The 26,735-nt window shown below is 39.8% G+C and overlaps 1 protein-coding gene across 4 annotated transcripts in view; it reads left to right on the top strand.

The window, feature by feature from the left end:
* ALOX5 (arachidonate 5-lipoxygenase) overlaps positions 1-26,735 on the top strand; it is a 200,435-nt gene that overhangs the window by 149,981 nt on the left and 23,719 nt on the right. For all 4 annotated transcript variants that reach the window (XM_070940865.1, XM_070940866.1, XM_070940863.1 and 1 more), the window contains exons 11-12: positions 16,600-16,721; positions 25,263-25,363. In XM_070940865.1, the coding sequence (XP_070796966.1) occupies positions 16,600-16,721; positions 25,263-25,363 (223 nt within the window). The remainder of the gene's footprint in view (positions 1-16,599; positions 16,722-25,262; positions 25,364-26,735) is intronic.

Raw genomic sequence — 26,735 nt, 5'->3', positions numbered from 1 at the left:
ACTCCCTACATGGGGCTCCCCTTGAAGAGCACCCGGCGGCTCCAACTGGTCCAGAATGCAGCCGCGTGGGTAATTATGGGAGTGACCCGACGCTCCCATGTAACACTGCTCCTGCGCAAGCTGCACTGGCTCCCGGTGGTCTTCTGGGTGCGATTCAAGGTGTTGGTTGCCACCTTTAAAGCGCTCCATGGCATGGGCCCTGGGTATCTACGAGACCACCTTCTGCCACCGATAGCCTCCCATTGACCGGTAGGCTCCCACAGAGAGGGGCTCCTCCGGGTGCCGTCAGCTAGACAATGCCGGCTGACGACCCCCAGGGGGGGAGCATTCTCTGTGGGGGCCCCTACCCTCTGGAATGAGCTGCCCTCAGAGATTCGTAGGATTACCGACCTGTGTACCTTTCGCCGTGCCCTAAAAACATTACTATTCCAACAAGCAGAGCTGGCCTAAATAATAATAATATTTTTACTTTTTTAATGGGTTGTTTTATTAGAATTTTCAGCCAATTGATTTAATTGTTTTAACTTGTTTTTAATTTTTCTACTGTCATGGTTTTATTTCTGGCTGTACACCGCCCTGAGTCCTTCGGGAGAAGGGCGGTATAGAAATTCAATAAAATAAATAAATAAATAAACTATTCCATATATGGTATCATCATGTCTTCTTCTGTTGCTACGCCCTTTCCTTTTGTTGCTGCACCCATTAATTCAATTTTCATTATTTCATTCAATTTCTTCTTTCTGGACATCAATAAATTCTCCAGTAGACAGATTATATATCTCCAAAGTCAAGCCTCCTAAATTTTTTCTCAAAGTAATCCAGTTTGAATAACAAGACACAAAGTTTCTCCTTCAAACAACAAGCAATCCACAATTTGCACTTTCACTTCTCAGCTGGCAACCATTTTGTCCATCTCCGTTTGTCTTTTCTCCTTGCTTTGAAAAGTTCCTATTTGCTTCCTCCTCTCTTTTTTCTCTCTTGAAAAGTAATCCATTCTCATTAACAACATCAAAAAAAGTGCCAAATTTTGTTGTAGAATGATTCCCAAGCAATCAGTAAATTCTATAGTCCATCAACGGGTGTTTTCCTTTTATTGTTTATTTTAAATCCTTTTGCCTCGATAGTTCTTAGCCGCTATTAACTCTTGTTAACATCCATCATTTAAAGGCTGTTCCCGCGTGGGTTTAAATCCACTCACCCAGCTTTCAAACACCTTGCTCTGTTCTCTGCTTCTCCTCCTGCACATCGCTTGTCCTGGTTGCTGCAGTCTCGAGGCAGCTGCCTTGGCTGCCGCTCCCACCGCTGCCAGTGCAGAGGGCAATCCTCCGGCCCTGAAGAACCTGCCCGTTCCTCTCAGCCATCTGAGGGGTCCCTCTCTAACCCCCTGTCCCTACAGGACAGGGTAGGTTTATAGACCTGCCGGCGGCGGCTTGACAGATGGGGTTTTCGCGGGGCTCCTAGGAGCCCCGCTAATTTCCTGTCTGAATCACCACAGCGCCAACCGGAAGTCCAACCTTAAAGATCTTGATGGCTTGTGACTAGGTTAGTTACGGGACCATGTTCCCCAATTATCTTTATCCTTCATACATAGGCAGGAGGATAATGCTATGGATAATGTCAGCTAAGAAGGATTGAGTGGTGGGACCCAAAAGGGGAGTTCTTTGGACGATTGTCTATCTCAGATTAGATTGACTTTCATGAGGCCTTACAAATTTAATTTTAAGACCCAGCTTGGGTCCTGGATATGTGACAAAGCTTATTTTTTTCGTTGTGTTGGTATATATTTGACGGATGCCTGACAGCTATGTGTTTTAGTTTTTATATTTATTTATTTGTTCAACTTGTATGCTGCCTTTCTCCGAAGACTCCAGGCGGCTTACAATGCATTTAAAAACCATATATAAAACATTAAAAGTTAAACCATTAAAAACAATTAAAACCCATTCACACCATTCATGGCCGGATCTTGCCAGATCGCAACAGCGAGATCAACGGCCACAGGCCTGCCAGAAGAGCCAGGTCTTCACCACTTTTTGGAAGGCTTTTAGGGTGGGCATGGCCCGGACCTCAGGAGGTAACTGGTTCCAGAATGCTGGGGCAGCCACAGAGAAGGCCCAACTCTGTGGGCCCTCCAGCCGGCATTGTTTAGCTGACGGGACCCTGAGGAGACCAACTCTGTGGGATCGTACCGGTCGCTGGGAGCTATGCGGTAGAAGGCAGTCTCGAAGATACCCTGGCCCTGAGCCATGTAGGGCTTTAAAGGTAATAACCAACACCTTGAATTGTGACCGGAGACCAATAGGGAGCCAGTGCAGCTCACGGAGAATTGGTGTAATGTGGGTGTACCTAGGTGCACCCACGACAGCTCTCGCGGCTGCGTTCTGGACCAACTGTAGTCTCCGAACACTTTTCAAGGGTAGCCCCATGTAGTTTCCAGTCTGGTAACCCTAATCCTCCTTTCTTCCGGGTATCTTGCAAGCATTTTATTTAAATTCTGGCCTTCTTCCCCTGCCAAATATACTTTGCTATCATTTTATCAAAGTCTTTGAAGAAATCCTTTCCTGGCCAAATCGGAGTTACTTGGAAGAGGTATACCAGTCTGGGTAGTATATTCATTTTAAGGGATGCAATTTTCCCTAAGAATGATAATTGTAGTTTGCTCCATGTTTCCAAATCTTTTTTAATCTGTTTTGTTAATTTAGTATAATTATCCTCTCTAATTGATGTTGCTTTCTTGGTGAACCAAATTCCCAAATACTTTACTTTCTTTGCTATTTGTATTCTTAAATTATCCTCTAATTCTTTCTCCTGTGCCTTTGTCAAATTCTTCGTTAATACTTTTGTTTTTTGTTTATTGATTTTGAGACCGGCCACTCTTCCATATTCCTCTATCTTCCCTAACAATTTGGTTCCTGTTGTTTCTCGTTGTTCCACGATAAACACTATATCGTCAGCGAAGGCTTGCAGTTTATACTCCTCTTTTTTTATTCCCAGACCTTTTATTTCTTTGTCTTTCCTAATTTCATTTAATAAGATTTAGAGGGATATTATAAAGAATAATGGGGATAGAGGACATCCTTGTCTCACTCCCTTTGATATCTCAAATTTTTCTCTCATATCCCCGTTGATCATAATTTTGGCTGTTTGGGAGGAGTATATTTTCCTAATCATGTTTAAAAATTTATCGCCAAATTCCTTCGCCTCCAATTGTAATATAAGAAAATTCCAATGTAAGTTATCGAATGCCTTCTGCACGTCCAGGAAAATTAGGGCCAATTGTTTGTCTAATTTTTTCTCATAGTATTCAAGGACGTTAATGATTGTTCTCATATTATTTTTGATCTGTCTTCTTGGAACAAAACCATTTTGGTCTGAGTGGATGTATTTATGAATAATTGTTTTCAGTCTCTGCGTAATGACCAGCATGAACAGCTTGTAATCCACATTTAACAATGATATTGGCCTATAGTTTTGGATTTGTGTGGGATCAGTATCTTCTTTTGGGATAAGTGTAATTATGGTTTCAGCCCAGGAATTAGGAGTTTTTGCTTCTAAGAGTGCATCATTGAAAACTTGGAGTAGGAACTCATCCATTGGGTTCTGACACTTTTTATAGAATTCTGTTGGCATGCCATCTGGTCCGGGAGTTTTATTGTTTTTTTGTTTTTTCCTTGCCTCCAACAATTCAGTCATAGTGATTGGTCTATTTAATAATTCTTTGTGTGGAAACTTCCAGCGGTGACGTAGGGTCGTGGCGGCACAGGAGAGAACGCTCTCTCTCTCGTGTCGGATTTCTGAGTGTTTGGTGCCTTTTTTCGCAAGAGACCGATCTTGGAGAGATCGGGAATAAGGAGGGGAAACTTCGGGGGAGGCGAAGAGAGGTGCAATCTCTTGCCGCACCGCGAGGATCCCTCATTCCAGGCTCGGAAGAAGCCGGCGGGTACGATGAGCGCAGCTGGCCCGGAGGCCCGACGAGCCGATTGAGACCATCGGGAGCGGAGGAGTGAGTACAGTGCAAGATCGTGGAGGGTGAGCAGAAAGCAAGAACCAATAATTTGGAATAATTTGGTGCAAATTGAGGAGAGAGTATTTTTCCGGAGGGGTAGCGTGAAAAGAGAAGATCTCAGAATGTGAACAGGCGGCAACTGTAGAGGTGAGCAGAAAGGAAGAGGACGGAACATAGATCAGCAGAGAAAGAATAAAAAAAAAACTATTAAGACAGCGAAAACGGGTGAGAAGAAGTGGATTTAAACTGCGGACACTTGAAGAAGAATAGACATTCTTTGTAACCTCCCCTTTGGGCTGCCTCCTAACGGAAGGAGAGAGGTAGTTTGGCAAAATAAAAACTGCAAACTGTGACTGTGACTGTGCAGATTAGAGGTCGCCATATTGAAACAGGAAAAGACTCCAGTGTAAAAAAAAAAAAGAGAGAGACTTGCTTTTTCCTTCGTCGAAGATATAAAAAACGAGGCCCATAGAACATTTGAAATATATTGCTCATATATTGTCCCTTTTTATTTAGACTTGGATAATTGTTACTTATTGTTATAGATAAAATAGATAATTGCTATTGATATTTATTGGATATTTATTTATTTATTTACTTATTTATTGGAATTAATTAAGAATTATATATAATTAAGAATTATAGCGTAATCTGCTCTTAATTTAAGTACTATAAGTATTATTTTTATTAACTGATTATTAATTATTGAATACTAAATATTAAGTATTAAGAACTGATTGATTGAATAAGTCCTTGATTAATTAAGTTGCATATTTATATATATTTATACATATAGTAATATTTCTATTTCTATTTTATATTATATTTATATTTACATCTCTGCCACATTTTTATGAAGTATTTTATAGAGGTAATTAATTATTTAATTATTTAAAGACTATTTTAAGAAATCTGCTTAAAGGAAAGAGATTAAGTGAGTGAGAGATTATTGTATTGAATTTTTTACGAGAGAAAAGAAAAGAGAAAGAAAGAAAGTATACCAAATTTGGATGGTGATTTGGGAGAAAGTTGATAAAATATTACTGACGCAACATAGAATTTTGAAAGAGATGACGAGCACTACCACAACAACGTTGAAGACTGGGAAGAAGATAACATCACTCTTAGCAGGAACAACAGCCTCCCCAGTGTCACAGAAAACTTTGGAAGGAATGTTTGCATCAGAGAAACAACCTAGCACACCCAACATGCCAACAATGCAAGCCACATTAATAACAATCCAAGAAACCATGGCCAAAATGCAAGAATGTATGACCAGAAACCACGAGCAATCCAGAAAAGATATGGATGAGGTAAAGAGAGAAGTAAAGAACGATATTCAAAAAATTGACGAAAAAATGGATTTGATACAAGAAATTATTCAAAAATATGACCAAAGGATAAAAGAAATAAAACAAAAAACGGAATTGACAGAAGAAAAACTGGAGGCACTGGATACAAAAATGACAGGATTAAACAAGGAACTTGAGAACACAGTGGCGCAGCTGGAAATGGAAAAAGCGGCATTTTACCTGCGTTTCCAAAATGTGGCGGAAGAGAGGGACAAGGATTTGACGATGATAATGGCAGAAATGATTGCTGAGGCGCTTCAAAGAGAAAAGGACGAAATAATAAATGAACTTGATGAAGTGTACCAGGTCCACACAAATTACGCCCGACAAAACAAACTTCCCTGGGAGGTGCACATAAGATTCGTAAGAAGAAAGGTGAGGGATATCGTATACAAAATAACAAAGGATGAACCTATGTTCTATAAAAATAAAGAAATAATTACGCTAAAACAAATTCCCAAAAGGATAAGAGTCCTACGAAAGGACTATTGGTTCCTGGCCACATTGCTAAATAGGAGATATATACCCTTTAGATGGACGACACCGGAAGGGATGTTAGTAACGTGGCAGGGAAAGAAAATAAAGGTGGACTCGCAGAGTAAGGCAAGGGAATTATACGACCAAATGATGGGCAGTGAGGCAACAAACGGTAGTAAAGAAGAGGGAGGAAGGAATATTAAAGGAAAACAGAGGCGGGAACGTGAAAAAACTCCCCCACAAGAAGAGGAAGGAGGAATCCAAACGAGAGGCAAAAAAAAGGAACAGGAAGAAACAAAGAAGAAACAACAGGAAAGTCAGTAAAAAATGGAAAGAACTCTAAAAATTCTATCAGTAAATGTAAATAGACTCAACTCGCCAACCAATGAAACCAAATTTTTTAAAAAATTGTGAAACAAGAATTAGATATAGTGTGCCTCCAGGAGGTACACATAAGAAAACAAGATATAAAATATATACAATATAAGAAATTAGGTACAGCATACTCATCATTGGCAGAAGAAGAAAAAAAGAGAAGTAGTGGTATACGTTAAGGAAGGAATAGATAGCAATGTAAGATATGTGGATACCGAAGGTAGAATAGTGATGATAGAGCTAAAACTGGATTTCAAAAATATATTGTTAGTATATGCCCAAACAGTAAACAATTAGAATTCTATAAAAAAGTGCACGAGAAAATTATGGATCAAAAAATGGGAAATGTGTGTCTGATTGGCGACTTCAATGCGATTTTTGATGCAAGAAAAGATTATAAATGTGTCCAGCAAAATAAAAATAAGAAAAATGTACTGCCCAGAATCTTTATAGATATGGTGGAAGAATTAAATATGATAGATGGCTGGAGATTTTATAACCCTGAAATTAGAAATTTTACATATTATTCGAATCCACATAAGTCTTGGTCTAGGTTGGATATGGCATGGGTATCCAGTATATTAATGACAGAAATAGAAGCGGTAGAAATCCTATCAAACGATTGGGCGGATCACAACCCAATAACCCATGACGTGGAAGGGGCAGCAGAAAAGGAAAAATAGATGGACAATGAATACACAGTTGATGAAAGAAAAAGAGTATAAGAATTATATGGAAAAGGAGTTAGAATTGTTTTACAAGGAAAACACAAAACAACACACCTCCCTACAAAACTTATGGGACACAACTAAGGCGTATGTAAGAGGCCTTACAATAGCATATAATGCAAAAAGGAGAAAAGAGAGAGAAAAAGAATACAATAAAATACGAGAAGAAATTAAAAATTGGGAAAGTAAATTGCAAGTAAATCCAGGGGATGAACAAATAAGGGTAAAATGGATAGCGGCAAAACACAAGCTGAACATATTAGAGCAAGAGAAATACGCAATTACTTTAAGATATATAAGGCAGAACTACTTTCAGCACACAAACAAACCAGGGAGGTGATTGGCATACAGACTGAGGAAGGAAAAGGAAAAAAAAAACAATTCAGAAGTTACAAGATGAAGAGGGAAGGATCCATCAGAGACTAGAGAAAAAAAAGGAGATAGTAGTCCAATATTATCAAAAACTCTATGAGAAGGACATAGTAACAACGGAGGAAATTGAACAGTATTTAAAAGGAGAGGGAGTGCAAGTACTAACAGAGGAAGAAAAAGAACTATTAGATAAAGAGATTACAATAGGGGAATTAAAAGAAGCGCTGAAGAGACAGAAAAATAATAAAACTCTGGGGACCGATGGTCTTCCAACTGAGTTTTACAAAACATTTGGGGAATCATTAAATGGAATCTTATTAGAAACATACAATGAAGCGCTGATGGAGGCAAAATTACCAAACACATGGAAAGAGGCGTATATATCCCTAATACCAAAAGAGGGGGCAGATACCACATTAACAAAAAACTATAGGCCGATCTCTTTGTTGAATACTGATTACAAAATCTTCATGTGTATAATTGCCAATAGGTTGAAAAAAATATTACATAACAAAATACATCAGGACCAAAATGGCTTCTTGCCCACCAGACAGATAAGAAATAACTTAAGGATGGTAATGGATGTTTTGGAATATTACAAGGTGCATCCAGAGAGACAGGTAGCTCTGATCTTTCTGGATGCACAAAAAGCGTTTGACCAAGTAAACTGGCAATTTATGAAACAACAAATCAAAACTATGAATTTTGGAGAGAAATTTACTAAAATGATAACATCAATATACCAGAACCAAAAAGCAAGTATTTTGATAAATGGAGAGCCAACAAAATTTTTTGGAATAAATAAAGGAGTAAGGCAGGGATGCCCGCTATCACCCCTACTTTTTATTTTAACTTTGGAAAACCTGCTAATTAGAATTAGGGCAAATAAAGAAATACAAGGATTAAAGATCAAGAGAGAGGAGTACAAGGTCCAAGCTTTCGCCAATGACCTTGTCTTCTTTATAGAAAACCCAACAGAAACAACCCCGAAATTATTAAAAGAGATTGGAGAATTTGGAAAAGTAGCAGGTCTAAAAATTAATAAGGAAAAGACAAATATGATAACAAAAAATATGACAACAAAACAAGTAGAGAAATTAGTAAAAGATTCAGGATTACAGGCAGTTAAAAAAGTGAAATATCTGGGGATACATTTGACGGCTAGAACCATAACAATAAAACAAGATAATTATGAACCTTTAGTTCAAAAAATAAAAGAGGATTTAGAGAAATGGGGGAAATTAAGACTATCTTTGTTGGGGAGGATAACAGCAATAAAATCAAACATACTGCCAAGACTCCTTTATTTATTCCAAACAATTCCGATAAAATTGGACAAGAAATTTTTTGATAATTTGGATAAAATAACCACAAAATTTGTGTGGGAAGGGAAAAAATCAAGAATAAAACTAAATATATTGCAAGATGATAAAATCAGAGGTGGATTTGGTTTCCAGGCATGGCAAAAATACTACAAGGCTGCAAGTTTACTTTGGATCAAGGAATGGATAACCTTGGATAATCAAAGGTTGTTAAACTTGGAGGGACATGACCTGATGAAGGGTTGGCATGCCTTTATTTGAAACACGGAATAAAATATATAAACACTTCAATAACCACACTATTAAGAAATCTTTAATTAATACATGGCAACAAATCCGGCACAATACATGAAAATTCCTGGCTGGCTATCGACAATAGAAGCAATAACCCATCCCAATATACTATCTAAACAAAAAATATTAAGATATAGAGAAATATTAGATAGACAGGTGAATCTAAAAACTAGAGAAGAATTAAAGGAACAAGGAATAGCAATAGACTGGTGGCCATACTCACAAATAAAGATAAGATATAGGAAGGATCAGGAGGAGGGAGGAATAGATTTAAAACAAAACCAATTAGACAAATCATTAGAATCCAAAGAAGGGAAGTTAATTTCGAAAATTTACAAATATTTACTCGAATATGATCTGGCAGAAGAATTGGTTAAAGGGCAGATGATAGCCTGGGCAAGGAACATCGGACACAGTATATAACTAGAAGAATGGGAAAGAGCGTGGGAAAATAACTATACCATGACAAAATCGGTAGCCTACAAAGAAAATGATTATAAAATGTGGTATCGATGGTATCTGGCCCCCACACGGTTAGCAAAAATGTATTCAAATGTAAATCCGACTTGCTGGAAGTGTAAAAAAGCACAGGGAACTTTTTATCATGCTTGGTGGCTCTGCCCAGAAATTAAGAAATATTGGAACAAGATTAAAACATGGATAGCAGAAATAACAGATTATGAAATTGAATTAGAACCCGAAATTTTCTTATTAGGTATGATCAAAAAGAACATTAGGAATGATATAAAATATTTAATACTTCACATAATAACGGCGGCCAGACTAGCAGTAGCACAACTTTGGAAAACAAATAGATTGTCAACTGATCAGGAGCTAATACAAAAGATATACACATGCGCAGAAATGGACAAATTAACCTTAGAGTTACAGGATAAGGAGGACTCAAAATATTTTAGAATATGGAATAGATGGTACCAGTGGATAAATCAAAGGAGGCCAAATGGGTTGAGATGAAATTTAGAGGAAATTATCATAATTAAAGAAAAATGCACTGTCAGATAGATAGAAAATGAAATATGTCACTGTAGGTTTGTATATATGTATATATAATAATAGAAATTAGTTAAGTTGATTATTGTATATGTATATGCAAATTTGTTTCTTGATTAGGTTAACTTTTAACTTAATCAAGCTTTTGTATGTTTTAAATGCTTTTTTTAAGAATGAATAAAGTTTTGCTTTTTAAAATAAAAAATAATAATAATAATTCTTTGTGTGTCTCCTCCAGTTTTTGGATATTTGTTTTATGTAAATATTCCTTGATCTCCTCTTCCCTGATTTCTTCTTGCTTGTAAAGGTTCTGAAAGAAATTTTTTGCTATACATTTTTTGTCTTGATTTATGTGGCATATTTCCCCTACCTCATCTTGCAGTTGGTATATGTTCTTCTCTTTTTCCTTTTTCAATTTATACGCTAACCAGCGACTTGTTTTATTAGCATGCTCAAAGTGTTTTTGTTTTGTCAATTTGATTTTCTGTGCAATTTCTGTTTGTGTAATTAAATTAATCTTATGTTTAACAAGTTTTAATTTTCCTTTAATTATTTTATTGTGGGGTTGTTTCTGCAGTTCTAAGTCATGTGTTCTGAGTTCTGTTAATAGGTTGTTTCTTCTCTGTTGTTTATCCTTGTTTTTCTTTGCTGTATATGAAATGGTAAGGCCTCTTATGTAGGCTTTGGCTGTATCCCAAAGGTTTTGGAGTGTTGTCTGTTCTTTGGTATTTATCTGAAAAAACATATTCATTTCTTTCTTAATCATCTGTGCGTATTCCTTGTCCTTAATCATTCCAGTGTCCATCATCCACCTTTTTTGTTTCCAATATCCTTTCCATATTATTGTTATTGGGCTGTGGTCTGCCCATGTATTTGGTGATATTTCTATGACTTTTATTTCTGTCCTAAGTTCTGAGGCTGTCCAGGCCATATCTATTCTGGACCACAATTGGTGTGGGCCAGAATAGAATGTATATTGTTTTGCTTGTTTATTCGTCTCTCTCCAAACATCATGTAGTTGTAGTTTATCCGCCATGTCTTTGGATGTATCCGGTAATGTTTTTTTCCTGGTTTTGTTCTTTTTATTGCTCTGATAATCTTTTTCAGTGTCCATAATTGCGTTAAAATCTCCAATGATACAAATATTCTCATATTCCAAATCCTTAGTTATGTTATGTATTTGTTTTAAAAACTCACTTTGATTTCCATTGGGTGCATATATCGATATTAATAACATTTTTTTTATTCTGTTTGTATTTCTATCATCAAAATCCATCCATCTGTGTTGCTTTGTCTATACATCTATACTTGCTTTGTTTTTAAATGTTTCTTAACGTATACTGCAACTCCTCTCTTTTTCTGATCTGCTAATGATGTGTATAGTATTCCTAATCTTTGGTTTTCTAATAGTTTTTGATGTTGTTTCTTAATATGGACTTCTTGTAAAACTATGACATCCATCTCCAATTTATGTAATTTTGTGAATATGTGTGTTCTTTTGGTTGGTGAATTTAGTCCATTTATGTTAATTGAGGTCATCTTTAGTTCTTGTTCCATTATTGTTTTCTATCTGTTTGTTGTTCTTAGTCTTCTTGTGTTTCTTGTAATTACTTGTGTCTTTTCCCTCGCTCCCTCTCTTTCAATTCTTTCTCTCTCCAATCTTCTTTTTTCTTCTTGAACTTTTTCTTCTTTTTCTGTCTGGTGTACCTCTTGACTCCTAGTCTCTAATTCTTCTCTGCTTTCCTGTTCCTCTTCCAACACAAAATGCTGATCAAAAAAGTCTTGTGCTTTTTCTAGACTGTCAACCTTGTATTTTTTTTTCCTGCCAGGAAATCAGTAACCCTTTCGGTATTAGCCATCGGAACAATATTTTGTATTTATTCAATTGTGTCATTAAGAAATTATAATTTTTCCTTTGGTCTCTTATTCTTCTTGGGATTTGTTTGAGAGTCATAATTTCCCTTCCTTTATATACAATTGTCCCTTCTCGCATCTTCCTGTAGATATCTTCTTTAATGGATTTTTTTGTGAATCTAATATGTATTTCCTTAGGCAACTTGTGTCTTTGGGAATAATTGGTGTGGACTCTATAGATTTCATCTATGTCTCTTCGAACGTCTTCCTTATCCCTCTGGGTTGCTTCTGCTAGTATCTCTGTCATCAGTTCTCCTAGATCTTCGTCTTTTTGTTCCTCTACATTCTGGAATCTGAGGAAAAAATATGCCTTTTCCATTTCTAAGTATTTTAATGAATCTTCCAGATCCTTGTTGATTGGCACTTGATTTTGCTCCATCTTTTTCATTCTCTTGTCCGTTTGTTCTATCTTCTCCTCCACTTTTTGGATCCTTTGCTCGTTTTCCGCAATGTTCTATTGTATTTTTCCAATCTTCTCATCAATTTTCTTAATGTTATCTTTTATTTCTCCCACATCTGTCTTGAGTTCTTCATGATTTTTCCTTGTTTCTTCATGGTTATTAGCTGTGGACTCTTGCGTTTTGTTCATTCCCCCCTGAATCATTGCTAATACCGACTGAATGTTTTGCATGTTGAGGATGGAGGTTACCTTTTCTTTTTCCGCCCCTGACATAGTGTCAACTGGCCTTTGCTGTGCTGGAGAAGCTGAGAGTGTCATCTGGTTTGAGGGTATCTTCTTGCTTGTCTTAGTGATCATTATTTATTTATTTATTTATTTATTTTATTGGATTTCTATACCGCCCTACTCCCGAAGGACTCAGGGCGGTGAACAGCCATAAGATAAAACACATAAATACAAAAATTTAAAATAGAATAAAAACGAATTAAATAATTTGGCTGAAACAAAGTTAAAATACCCAATAATTTAAAAACAAATTAAAATTTACATTTAAAAGGGGAGAAGATTTAGGCCAGGCCAGCTTGGTGAAATAAGAAAGTCTTGAGCGCGCAACGGAAGGTGCGCAGATCCGGGATCCTCCGTATCTCCGGGGGGAGCTCGTTCCAGATCATAGTGCCCCCACAGAGAAGGCTCTCCCCCTAGGGGCCGCCAGTCGACATTGTTTGGCCGACGGCACCCGGAGGAGCCCCTCTCTATGGGAGCGTACTGGCCAGTGGGAGGCTATTGGTGGCAGGAGGCGGTCCCGTAGATAACCAGGTCCTATGCCATGGAGCACTTTAAAAGTGATAACCAAAACCTTGAAGCGCACCCAGAAGACCACCAGGAGCCAGTGCAGCTCGCGCAGGAGAGGTGTTACATGGGAACTCCACGTCACTCCCATAACCACCCGCGCAACCGCACTCTGTGCCAGTTGGAGCCTCTGAGTGCACCTCAAGGGGAGCCCCATGTAGAGAGCATTACAATAGTCCAGACGAGAGGTGACGAGGGCATGAGTGACTGTGCGTAGGGAGTCCTGATCTAGAAAGGGACGCAACTGGCGGATCAGACGAACCTGATGAAAAATCCTCCCGGTCACGGCCGTCAAGTGCTCTTCTAAAGACAGCCGTGAATCCAGGAGGACGCCCAAGTTGCGAGCCCTTTCTGTGGCGGCCAATGATGAACCTGTAGTTGCCATTTGTACTTTTTGTATTATCTGTCCCCAAAATTTCATATACTGATTTGTTATTTAGATCTTTGTATTTCTATCTATATTAATGTTCAAATTATAGTGTCTAACAATCCTAAAATACTGCCCAAGTATGGTAATATTTACTATTTACTATATTGCTATTTCTCTATCACACAATCAAAATCTCTATATATATTTCCATATACTTATTCACAGTTTTAAATATCCTACTTTATCTTTTCACAATATTCTTAAATAAGGGAAGGAAAAAGTAGTGGGGGGAGAGGAGGGAAAAGTTTAAGATTTCAGCAATTCATTAATTCAAGAATAAATTTTCAGCAATTCATTAATAACAACAATTTTTCCTTTTATAATTAATTACTCTACTATTAAGTTACTATTAGCTAATGTCAATTACCCTTAATTACTGAACACAATGTATTTTCTTCGGTATATATAATCAATCTAATTTAACTATAATATAAGTCTAAGTGTGCAAGATAATAAAAGGCCAAATAGTAAGATAAATCACTGTATAAACCCAAAAGCTGGACTAACAATATATATGTCACTTTTTACTTAATATTTAGTAATTAATAATTAATTAAATATTTAATAATCAAGTTTAAATAGCTGGATTTTACTTCATTAAATGTTATCCTTCCTCCTTTTATAGTATCTTCTTCTTTCAGTCTTGCATCATGTTAGGATATGGTTTGAGCCTAACAAGTTGTCCAGGCAATATATGTTTAATATGAATATGTATTGTGTGACTTTAAAGTTTTCCTGCTGATTCATTGTAATGCTGAGTCATGCTGTAATTAGATAATCACTAGTTGTAAACGTATTTAAGAAGGGTACTGTAAAGTATTCAGTTATGTTACCATAGTGTGTGAAGTTGTTACCATTGTGCTATCATCGTTGGATGGATCTGCTACCATCGTGGTTTGTGAACCAGAGTGAGTTTGTTATTCTAACCAACTACTGTTTGTGTGGTAAGAAGATTTTTGTATCACTGGACTGATTTAACTGGCAAAGACTTGGATTGATTTAAAGACTATGAGATTGTTTTTCACTATAAAGTAAACTTCTGATAAACCAGTTTGCACATCTCTTATTCATTGCTCTCAGCAACGTTTCTCTGTGCTCTACACTCTGCTGCTTGGTAACACAACAACAATATCCTTAACACATCATTCCACTTTCTTCTCTCTGTTAATTGTGTCCAATGTCCTTTAAGTTAAGTATCCAAATGTCCAACACTCAAAATGTCCAATTCCAAGTGTCCAAATATGATCCAAGTGTTCAGTAAAAAGACCTTAATAAAGTTAATTTAGCTCCACCACTCGTTAATTTCCAGACAGGAAGGTTCTGTATAACAGTCAGCCATTCTCTCCACTCCTCCGGTATCTGCTGCCAGTCGCTCACCTCGTCACAATCTCCACTTATAACAAGGTCTGTCTGTCTCCTCTTCCTCTCTCCTCTGGATATCGTCCTTTTCCACAAAATTATTTATTTTAATACTCAGATTTCGACCGGATTCACCTTCTACTTGCTTGTGTTATAGTTTCCAATATCCGCCATTCATTTGACTTTCCGCTGTCAAAATCACCTCTCGCCTCATGTTGTTTCTTCTGATCTTCTCTGGTCTCTCTCACCTCGCTTAGAGTTCTAATTCCAAACACTTTCCTCTCCAAAATCAATTTGTTTTATATTTTATTTTGTAATCCACAACTCCTTAATGGTATTTCTCTTGGAGTCGCTCCGGTTCCACCACCTGTCACTTTCTGCGCTGTCACTGTCAATTTATGTTTTCCACTCCACTCACTTTTCCATCGCCACTTATTGCCGCGTGCTTGGAGTCTCACTTTCACCCATTTCTGTTCACACTTTATAGCAGTACCTTCTTCTATTCTTGTTCTTCTTCCTTCTGTTTCCTACCAATGTCTTCTTTAATTTGATCTTCGCTTCCCACTAATCAGCTGTCAATATTTCAGGCCAGCCAAAATGGCTGGCTTTTTTCCAATCGGAATTAAGAGGTTTCCCCTGAACCTTCAGAGGGATTGCTGTCCTCACCGAGGTCCTCGGGTTTTCCTCTTTTTTCTATTGACCCCTCCGAGGTCAATAGCGCCTGGATCGGCTTCCTAATCGAAAATATTGGAACTTTGAGAACGGAGCACTGTTCTCTTGTTCCTGGCACAATGACATCACCGCCGGAAGTTCAGTATGCTGGAAATGTAAAAGCAATTATGGAAAATATTACCATCTCTGGTGGACTTGCCTAATGGCAAAGAAATTCTGGGCCAAAGTCAAAAAGTGGCTAGAGAAAATAACGCAACAATCAATAAAGGAGAACCAGAGACATTCTTGCTAGGGATCTTCAAGGAAAACTATACAAAGGAAATAAAATATATAATACTACACATTTAACAGCTGCCCGTATAGTCTATGCCCAAAATTGGAAAAAAGAAAACACATCAACAGAGGAGAAGTTGATTAAAAAAAAATTAGAATGTGCAGAGATGGACAAACAGAGAAAAGAACTCAAGAAAAAAGAGGATACAGAATACTATAAAATTTGGTACAGATGATATGAGTGGTTGGAGGAAAGGAAAAATGATGAAGAAGAATAAAGGGGAGAGAAAGAAATGATGAAAATAATGGGGAAAATTGGTAAAATACAACATAGTGACTCAAATGAAATGATGGAGACAGATAGTAATATGGAATAAGATAAAGTAATATTTGTACAAATAGTAAATAATAAGGAAGGACCACTATGAAAGAGCTGTAAAAAGAGTTTCTGTATATAAATGTTGTATGTCTTGTATTGTTTTATTTTGTGTTATAATAAAAAAATTATATATATAAAAAGATCTGTGCTACTTATTATCAAAATCCAAGTGGAAGTGAGGACGCTGCTGATCCTGATGCTGGTAGGCAGACGCAAAATCCTTTTTTTCTTGTTTTCCTCCCCAAAAATTAAGGTGGAATATTAATTATATTCCAAAAAATATGATATACATATTTTCACACATAGATGAAAGTTATTAATTGGGGAGGGTTGAAAATTAAAGTGACAATATACATTTTCATTAATTTTTTTTATATTTTCTGAAGTTTTGTGACAGATATTATTAATATATATTATGGAAGTGAAGAAGCAGTGTGTGAAGACTTGGAACTCAAGGCTTTTGTGAAGGACATCTTTGTCTATGGGATGAGGAGCAACAAGGATTCAGGTGATGTACAACTTCTGTTGCAGTTCAGTTCTGTTTTTGTTTCAGTGCACAGCTGATGTGATAGAACTTTCCTTCTTTTGACTAATTCTTATTTCTTTAATACATTTCAAACAAACAAACAAATCTCTTCCTTTTCTGACAAAAATGGAGACCTGAGAAAAAATTTAAAAAATATTCCATTGGTAACAGTGGAATAGGAACAATGAGTGAAAGTCTCCACAACATTGCCTGAGCCCACTCCTTCAGGTGGGCTCAGGCAATGATAAATACATCACTACAGGATGGGATGTTCCCAGGATCTTTTAGAGGCTTTGATCTGCCCCCTCCTCAAAAAAATATCATTTGATCCTACCTGCTTGGACAACTTTCATAATCATCTTCTCTTGGCAGCTGGATGAAATGGATTATCTGGACTCTTTCCAGTCTGGTTTCAGGCCTGATTATGGGACAGAGACAGCATTGAGGATGATTCTGGTATAGCAGGGTGGGGATAGTGCATCCATCCTTGCTCTCTTTATCAGTAGCCTTTGGTATTGTTAGAGTTTACAGCAATCCAACCAGCACACAAGTAAATAATTCAGCAGGATTCATGTATAAAAGAAACTTCTTTATATACAATAATATAAGGCATGATGCATGTATACCCATGCAGCAGAAGCCAGAACCAGAACTCAGAATCCACCCAGGCTCAAAGCCTTCTTCCCTGGCTCACACAGATCCTGTTTCTTAGTCACCACACAGTTCCCATTGGCTGAGCTGTTGTTATGGCTATCCCAGCTCATAATTTCTTATACACTGACAGATATCATCAACCATGGTATCCTTTTGGGCCAGCTGCAAGATCTGCTGATGGGTGGCAGTTTCGTGCTGGTTCAGCTCTTCTCCAAGACTGGTTCTGATTGGGATTAATAGGGATCAAAAGTTCCAGTTCATAGCCATTTGTGGCGTGCCACAGGGTTCAATATTCTCCCCACTTCTTTTTAATATCTAGATGAAGCCGCTGGGTAAGATATTCTGCCAGCATGGGATGAGGCATCATCAGTATGCTTTATACTGCATTTCTATCCCAGGTGACCTAAATGTTGTTGTTATTGCTTTCTTGTGATGGCTGGAGACTTTGGGGGTCTGGATGGGGGAATTGCGAGTTTGCTTCTGAATCCAGTTCAAGCAGGTTATCACCTTTAAAGTCTTTTTATGACATGGATCCAGGCTACCTGGGAAACTGTCTCAGCCCAATGGTATTGGCTTACCCTACTTGTTCTGGTAGAAGGGGCATGCTGCAAACACTGTAGATCAAAGAATTCTGGTGGGCAAGGCCCAGAAGAAAGAATTTTTCTGCTGTGGCTACCATCCTTGTGGCCTTCAAAAACAGCCTCAAAACCTGGCTCTGCCAAATGCCCTGGAGGCATTCCATGCTGGAGGTGGTTAGTGGACCAGGAAGAAGATCCCATTCCCACCCCATTGTATTCTGGTTTATCAGGTATTTAATCTGTATAAATTTTCATATTTAATGTTTCAATGTTTTAATATTTCAATTTTTAAATTCTGTGATGTTATAAGTTGCCCAAAGTCACCTGACCATGAGATGGGTGACATATAAATTTAATTAATAAATAATAATAAAAAGTTGATGTAAAAATGATATCTACTATATTAGAAGGAGACCAGTAGAATCTTTTCTGACTAACAAAAGCTTATGCCTTTTGTTATTCCGAAAATATACTACCAGACTCCTTCTAACCCATAAAGCAACACAGTTCTCCAACACAGTTGGAAGGGATTTTGAACCTCTTCTGGTCCAACTCCCTTCTTTTTTTACAAACATATCAATGCGTGAACAGCTAGGTGTCATACATTCTAATACAAATAAAACTAACAGAATTAATCATGGTTATTACATTCAATCAACTTATATATTTCTAATAATGCAAATTTATATTGCAATCTGTCATTATTCAATTATTCCTTGTTTTCTCTTATTACTTTTATTTTATTATATAAAAGTGTATGCACTAATATTCCCCCTTCTCTTGCTTCTATCATTTATTCTAACTTTCATATCACCCTTTATTAAAAGACGTTTTCTTTCTATCCTACCTTTCTATCCTTCCTATACTAACTTCTAGTCATGTCACCTACCTAAAAAAAAGAAAAGAGAGAGAAGAGAAAAGGCAAATCAGAACAACAACAAAAAAGAAAAACCATCTTCTCTTGCCCACTTCAATACTTTAATTGCTGTGCTTTTTTTGACTTGCTCTCAAATTCCTCTCTTGAATCTTTAACTCTGTCTGCATCTGCTTCTTGGCTATTCAATCTAGGTATTTCTCGCACCTCTACCCTCTTCCACTGCCTACTTTCCAAAATTTCTGCCTAGGCCCCTATCTCCCTTTCAAACTTATCTTCTAACTCTCTTAGTATATTTTCCCCCTGATTTAATTCATCAGTCACTGTTATTTTCATTGTTGTCTCCTCTTTGTCTATTTCTTCCTTCATTTCTTCTGTTGACTCCTCCCTTTCCTGGGCATCTTGGTCTTTACTCATCATCCCACGTATGGTATTCACCATTTTTTCCATAGTCTCCTTAAAACCTTTCTCCATGATGTCTTTTGTGTTTTGAAAAAGTAATGCCCTCTCCTTTGAAATTCCACACATTTCTTCCTTATACAGCATCTTATTTTGTTTTTAAAAATTCAATTTTTGTCCAGCAGTCCAAGAACTATTTATTCAGTCCTTAAATTGCCCTTTAAGGAGTGCACTAATCCCAATTCTTTATATACCATAAATAAACAATCAGTTCCATTTAGATAGTCCCAGAGGCTATCAAAAGCCTTTTTGTGTCCCCTTTACAAGTTTAATCTTCTATCATAACATTCGGGGGTCTCTTTAATTAGATAGCTTCCTTATTTTCATATTTGGGTCTCCAGTAGTCATGGGGTAGTTAAAAATAATCCAATAGATATTTTCACAGTCCTTCATATGGGTATTCCCAGATTTGTAATTTTTCCTTTCGTCAGCAGGTGGCACTCTCAACTTAAATTTCAGTATTTGTCAGGTGTGCATCCTTTCAAAACCCAGAAAGGAAAACCCTAACTCTATGTTTGTAGAGAAAAGGTACTTTTACTGAGTTTGAAATTATAGCAGTGAAAGAAAAGCAAGATCTGAAGCAAAAAGCGTGAAAGTTACATATTGAAAGTATCCCCAAATCCCTCCCCGATAGGACTGAGGGTAAATGTACAATCCTGTCCAGTCACATCTTCAGGTGTTTTCACCCATCTGGTATTCTGGGACAGTTGATCTTGACTGAGGTTAAACAAGTCCATTCAGCTCTGCAGTAGAACATGGGAGCAAACTTCCCTTTTCGTTTACACAGGGCATCTCTCTCCAGCTCACATCCCCCTCCCAAATGCCAATCTCCCCCCCCTCCCCGTTACTATGGCAGCCGAAAGCAAGCAAGCATCATAGAGGCTGACATTTGGCCCTCCTGCAGTAAAGGTGTTAGCTCTGGAGGAAAACACAAAACAAAAGAAACCAGATAGAAACAACATAACAACCCAATATACAAAAGACTTTACAATAAGAAGTCTAAGGCTTATCAGGGTATTTAGTGTGAAACAGTTGTAAAAGTTTTGGTGCTTTGACATCTTGCTCATTCACCCATTCAGATTGAGAAGGAGGAAAATGTTTCCAGGCGACCAAATACTGTACTTTCCCCCTATGTTTCCTGGAATCTGGGATCTCTTTGACCTCAAAGTGCTGCTCTCCTTCTATGAGCAGGGTACAGGAGGGTTAGGTTGATCTGGTTGGAGAGAGGAGGTATGTTCAGGTTTCAATAAGCTAACATGAAACACAGGGTAAATTCTTCTAAGGGTTTTTGGTAACTGTAGCTGTACCATGACCAGGTTGACAATCCTGACAATAGGGAAAGGACCCCCATACTTAGGCCCCAATTTCTTTGACTTCTGAGTAGTCTGTAAGTACTTAGTAGACAAGAAAACTCTATGCCCAACCTGGTAGTCTTTCGGCATAGCTCTTTTCTTGTCAGCATATTTCTTATGGGCTCAATGAGCCTCATCTAGCCTTATGAGTAGCAGGCCAGATAAACTGAAGCTGCTCAATCCATTCCACTAGTGAAGGGATGTGGGGATTCTGCAGCAGCTCTGGAATGGATACAAAGTCCTGACCAGAAGCCACTTTGAACAGGGTGAAACCAGTACTACTATGGATGGAATTATTATAAGCAACCTCTGCAAAAGGCAATAAGTCATCCCAATTGTATTGCTGATAATTTATGTAAATCTGAGGTACTGTTCTAGAACCAAATTAGCACATTCACAAGCCCCGTTAGTTTGAGGGTGATGGGAGTAGCTTAGGCCTTGGGCAGAGCCTAACACCTTCAGGAACTCCCTCCAGGAGAGGGAGGTGAATTGTACCCCCCCCACACACATCTGAAATAATGCATCCCGGAACCCCGTGTAACCTATACACATGTTGAATAAACAGTTTAGCTAGCGTTTTTGCAGAGGGAATCTTGGAACAGGGTACAAAATGCACTTGCTTGGAAAATAAGTCCGTGATCACCCAAATGACCGTATTTCCCCAGCTCTCGGGTAGCTCAACAATAAAGTCCATGGATATTTCTTTCCACGGAGCACTAGGGCTAGCAATATTCTGGAGAAGTCCAGGCAGGCAGCTTTCCAGGTGGCCTCTTTGCAGAAGCACACACAGGACAACTAGCAACGTAGGCTTCTATGTTCTTTTTCAAAGAGGGCCACCAGAACTGCTGTTTAACTAAATATAAAGTCTTGACAAACCCAAAGTGACCAGCAGCTTTGAGTCATGGGCCTGCTGTAATATAGTCCCCCGAAAACTGGTGGGGACATACAACTTAGCGCCCACCCATGCTAGACCATCACAAATAGTGCACTCGTTTGAGTGGGATAAGAACCAGTCATTAGTTTTAAGCACTCCTTTTAGCTGTTTACATAAATCAGTGGGATCAAGGTCCACCTTCCTCTGGACTCTGGTGACCACTGGGGGCAGCCAGTTGCTTGGAGGGAATCACCAGGCAGATCACTTCCGGCCGGGTGCTATTATATTGGTTTAATCTAGATAGAGCGTCCACCATAAAGTTATTTCCCCCAGGAAGATAGCGTAAAGAGAAGTTAAAACGATTAAAGTTTGAGCCCAACCAACTTGCTTAGGTAACAATTTCTGGGGCGTTTTTAAGGCCTCTAGGTTTTTATGGTCAGTCCATACCTCAAAAGGGTGTTTCGCCCCTTCGAGGAAATGCCTCCAAGTTAGCAAGGCCCATCGGACTGCAAATGCCTCTTTCTCCCATATTGCCCATCTCCATTCAGTTTCAGTTAATTTCCGGGAGGTGTAGGCACAGAGTTGTAAAATCCCAGCATCATTAGCTTGTAGTAGTACCGCCCCCACAGTCACGTCACTGGCATCAGCCTGGACTATGAAGGAGGTCTCCATGTCGGGATGTTTAAGGATGGGTTTGGCTGCAAACAACCGTTTCAATTTCTCAAATGCTGCTGGGCACTCCATGGTCCACTCGAGGGAACATCTAGGCTTTGGTTTAGCTTCTCCATTTGTTTTTAGGAGATTACTAATGGGTAACACAATTTTTGCAAAGGTGGGGATGAATTGTCAATAAAAGTTAGCAAAGCCTAGGAAACTTTGTAGCTGCTTATGGGTGTGGGGAGGCACCCACTCCATGGCCGCCCAGACTTTTTCCGAGTCCATTTCTATCCCCTCATGCTCTGGTCACCTCTCAATTGGACTTTGTTCTATATGGGTCTACCCTTAAAGACTACTCAGAAACTTCAGAGCACATGTTACACCTCTGCTGGATAAGATGCATTGATTTCCGGTTTGTTTCTAGGTCCAGTTCACCAAGTGCTGGGGTTGGCCTTTAAAACTCTACATACCATGTTTCCCCAAAAATAAGCCTGGGTCTTATATTTTTTGGGCCACCAAAAAAGGCACCAGGTCTTATTTTTGGGGAGGTCTTATTTTCCTCCCCCTCCCCCCATGTACTGGGAGGTGGGGGTCTTGCCTCTTTGCCTAATGGTCTTACCAGCAACTTGGTTCACAAAACAGCTGATTTGCGGGTGCCATTCCGGCCATCGCCTCCAAGATGTGCGCCCGCTTTTGCAGTTGATTGTGGCTGCAAGAGCAGCAGGAGGCCCCACATGCCTTGCACCTCCTTCAAAAATGGTCTTACCAGCAACTTGGTCAGGAGTCCAAGTGAGGCAACCTCCTGACAAGCTAAGTCAATGTCAAAGTCAAAGCCATATTCCCTTAACAACCATGTTACTGGTAATTACAGCCTTTGGCGTCTGCCTCACCTGCAGTGGCTCTGCAGCCACCTCACCTTCCGCCCGGCCCAGCCCACCACCAATCCCCGGCTTCTACCCATCAGCTTCCACTACCTCCCACTGGAGCTACCCCACGCACAGTCAGAATGAGCACTGCCAGCCTGCTAGGGCCTAGGGCCCCATTGTGAGTGGCCACCAGTGGAGCCATGCCACCTGTATCCACCATTGCCTTTGGCCTGCTGAGTGCCAGTCTGCATGCCTACTCAGTGCTGCAGGCGCTGGGGCACAGCTACACTCCTTGACTCTCATTCCAGATGTATGTGGGGGTGGTGGGGGGCAGCAGCGGGTGAGGAGGCATGGTTCCACTGGTGGCCACTCACAATGGGCCCTGACAAGGAGGGAGCCTTCACCCCGGCTGACTGTTGTTTGTGAAAGCTGAGATGAACACCCGGAGGGGCGGAGGCGGGAGAAGGGAATGAGAAAGAATGGACTTTTCTTGGCACAAAGCTTCAAAGAAAACAAAATCAAGCTGTGGTGGAGGGGATGATTTTCCTGTGAGTATGTTAGTAAAGGTTAACATTTCAGAAATGTTACCTGCGGAGGTCTCCTGGTGCAATGCTCTGCCGCAACACCTTCCCTGCATAGGATTGGAGGCTGGAGGCTTTGCCTTGCTCCAATTGGCAGGAAAATCCCCCCCATTTCCCTGCAGATCGTCCTATCCTTGGGGAGCCCTGCACAGATGCACATCCCAAAAATGCTCCCTTCGAAGTCTTTAGTCTTGCAATCCTGCACAGGGAAAAAGGAGGTTTGCTCCAAATCTGCGGCAGAGCATTGCACTCCGCGGGATCTGGGCCGAGTTGCCCCATGCCAGCAGGGGGGCCAGGAGGGCGAAGAGCCCCCATGGGGCCAGCAGCAGCAGGTGCAGCAGGCCTAGCAGCTAGACAGAGGTGGGGGGAGGGGATCCAATTTCTATGCACCGCATGGCTTTCTGCCTCATAGCAGCAGCCTGAGCAAGACCAGAGTTCCAGGCCTGGTGGAGCGCAAACCATGGTCGCCGCCTGCCCCAGAGCCACAAGGTAAGCTGCAGAAGAGAGGGACCCTCAGCTGTGAGGTTGCTTGGCGCTGTGGGCAGGGCTGGAGCTGGCAAAAGTGTGCTGGAAACACCTCCAGGCACCCAGAGAGACAGAATGAGAGGCCGCTCCCAGCCCTCGCTCAGCTGATCCATGGCCACAATTAAGGGATCGAGCCTCCATGAGGTGACTGGGGAAGGAAAGACTGCCTTGTGTGCCACGCCCACCCACTTCACAAGGGCTTATTTTGGGGGTAGGGCTTCCCCAAAAATCAGGCTAGGGCTTATTTTGGGGGTGGGTTGTCTTTGGGGAAACACGGTAGCATAGGATTGGATTATTGATGGGCTGCTACTCCCCAGTTTCATCCACCTGATCTAATAGGATGTTATGGCTTCCATTGTCTGGGAAGCTACGTTTAATAGGCACTAGGCAGCAGATATTTTCTGGTGTCCCTGTGCTCCATCCTGAGGCGAGGATTCTATGCCAGCAGGCCTGGGGACACCAAGAGATGGGTGAACTAGCGAAGTGGCTCCACTATTTCTTTGTGTGTTATTCTTGCTTTAGTGGTTGTTGTAGTCCTTTAATGACTTTAATATTTGTTGATGATAATTCTTTTAGATACTTATTCTTTTAGTTCTGTTGTATTGATGCCCAGAATCAATTGCTTCTGATTGGCTATACAAATTAGAAGAATAAACATTGGGGTTTTTTTCAATATATTGGTTTGCTTTCACAACCCCCTCTAAAATAATGTACCCTGTTTCCCCAAAAATAAGACATTCCCTGATAATAAGCCCAATCGGGCTTTTGAGCGCATGTGCTAAAATAAGGCTCCCCCCGAAAATAAGCCCTTCCCAAAACTATTTAAACGCAAGAGCTGGAAATCAGGTAAGATGTCAGGAGGAGCCCCATCTTGTTCCACACGCCTCAAAATAATAAGACCTCCCTGAAAATAAGGCCAAGCGTTTATTTTGGGGTTCAAAAAAATATAAGACAGGATCGTATTTTCGGGAAAACACGGTAATTGGCTTGTCCTTAGAACAAGAAGAATACAGAAAATTCATTTCAAACAACTTGGGAAAGATTCTCTTGTCTTCCTTCAAGTTTTAAAAATATTTTCTCTGCCTCTCTTTTCTGATTTTCAGGATTTCCTAAGGCAATTAAGACACGGGAAAAGCTTTCTGAATATCTTACCATAGTGATATTTACAAGTTCAGCACAACATGCAGCTGTAAATTTTGGTCAAGTAAGTTTATTTAGATGTATATGGGTTATATACTTTTAAAATTGACAAAAATATCAAATGTAAAAAAAATGGAAGAAAATATTTTCCTTCTGCAGAAAACACAGGAAAGACAGAATAGAATGGATTTCAAATGGCACATTAAAATTAACAAATTAATTAGTCACATGTGTCAGAAGAAAAGCAAGAAATAGCGAAAGGAAAAGTAAGAAATAAAATTATCTTTTGATCAGAGACGGGCAATTTGCGCACTGCCTGCACTCCTCAGCATACAATCTGTCCCTGAAACTGGACACAGCTAAATTTTTCAGACTTGTTACTCTGTATATTCACAAATATTAAGAGGCAAAGGACTGATAAAATCTATGGCACCTGTTAATAGAAGGGACCTTAGTGAACCAGGAGACATAATACCATTCCAGACAAGTGGCTGTCCAGTCTCTACTTAAAAGCCTCCAGTGATTGAGCACCCACAATTGAAGGCAAGCCATTCCATTGTTCTCATTGTTAGGAAATTTTTGTCCTTAGTTCTAGGTTGCTTCTCTTCTTGATTAGTTTCAATCTATTGCTTCTTGTCTTGCCTTTGTGTGGTTTGAAAAATATGTTGATCCCATCTTCTTTGTGGCAGACCCTCAAATGTTCGAACACTGCTATCATGTCATCCCTAGTCCTTTTCAATAGACAGTGATGGCTAACCTTTTTGCTATCATGTGCCAAAAGTGGGGGGAGCACGGGAAATGTGCCAGAAGTGGATTTCAGCAGGTTCTGACCAGTTCTGGAGAACCGGTAGTGGAAATTTTGAGTAGTTTGGAGAACTGGTAATAAAAATTCTGACTGGCCCCACCCCCATCTATTCTCTGCCTCCTAAGTCCCAGCTGATCGGGAGGAAATGGGGATTTTGCAGTATCCTTCCCCTGCTGCTCCCACTAAGCCACACCCACAGAACCGGTTGTAAAAAAATTTGAAACCCACCACTGGAAAGCGCACATACGTGCCCACACCCCATAATTCAATGCACCCTGACCCCTCATGCATGCACGTCTGACCCACCCGTGCTCCCCCTTTTGGCACGTGATGGTGGGTAGGCCACTGATGGTAGGCCATTTTTTGCCCTCCCCAAGCACCAGAGGCTTTCTTTGAGCCTGGGGGGGGCGAAAACAGCCTTCCCCTCTGCCACCAGAGATCCTCCGGAGGCCGGAAATGACCCGTTTCCCGACTTCCGGTGGGACCAGAAGGCCCGTTTTTCACTCTCCCTAGCCTCCAGAGGCTTTCTAGGAGCCTGGGGAGGGGGAAAACAGCCTCCTGACTTCCGGTGGGCCCAGAAGGCCCAAAAATCAGCTGGCTGCTCGCGCGCCCACAGATATAGCTCCATGTG

Source organism: Pituophis catenifer, unplaced genomic scaffold (genome assembly GCF_029215685.1).
Source record: "Pituophis catenifer annectens isolate HBS135680 unplaced genomic scaffold, rPitCat1.0.hap2 SCAF_3, whole genome shotgun sequence".
NCBI lineage: Eukaryota > Metazoa > Chordata > Lepidosauria > Squamata > Colubridae > Pituophis > Pituophis catenifer.
This window is presented reverse-complemented; position numbering and strand designations above follow the sequence as displayed.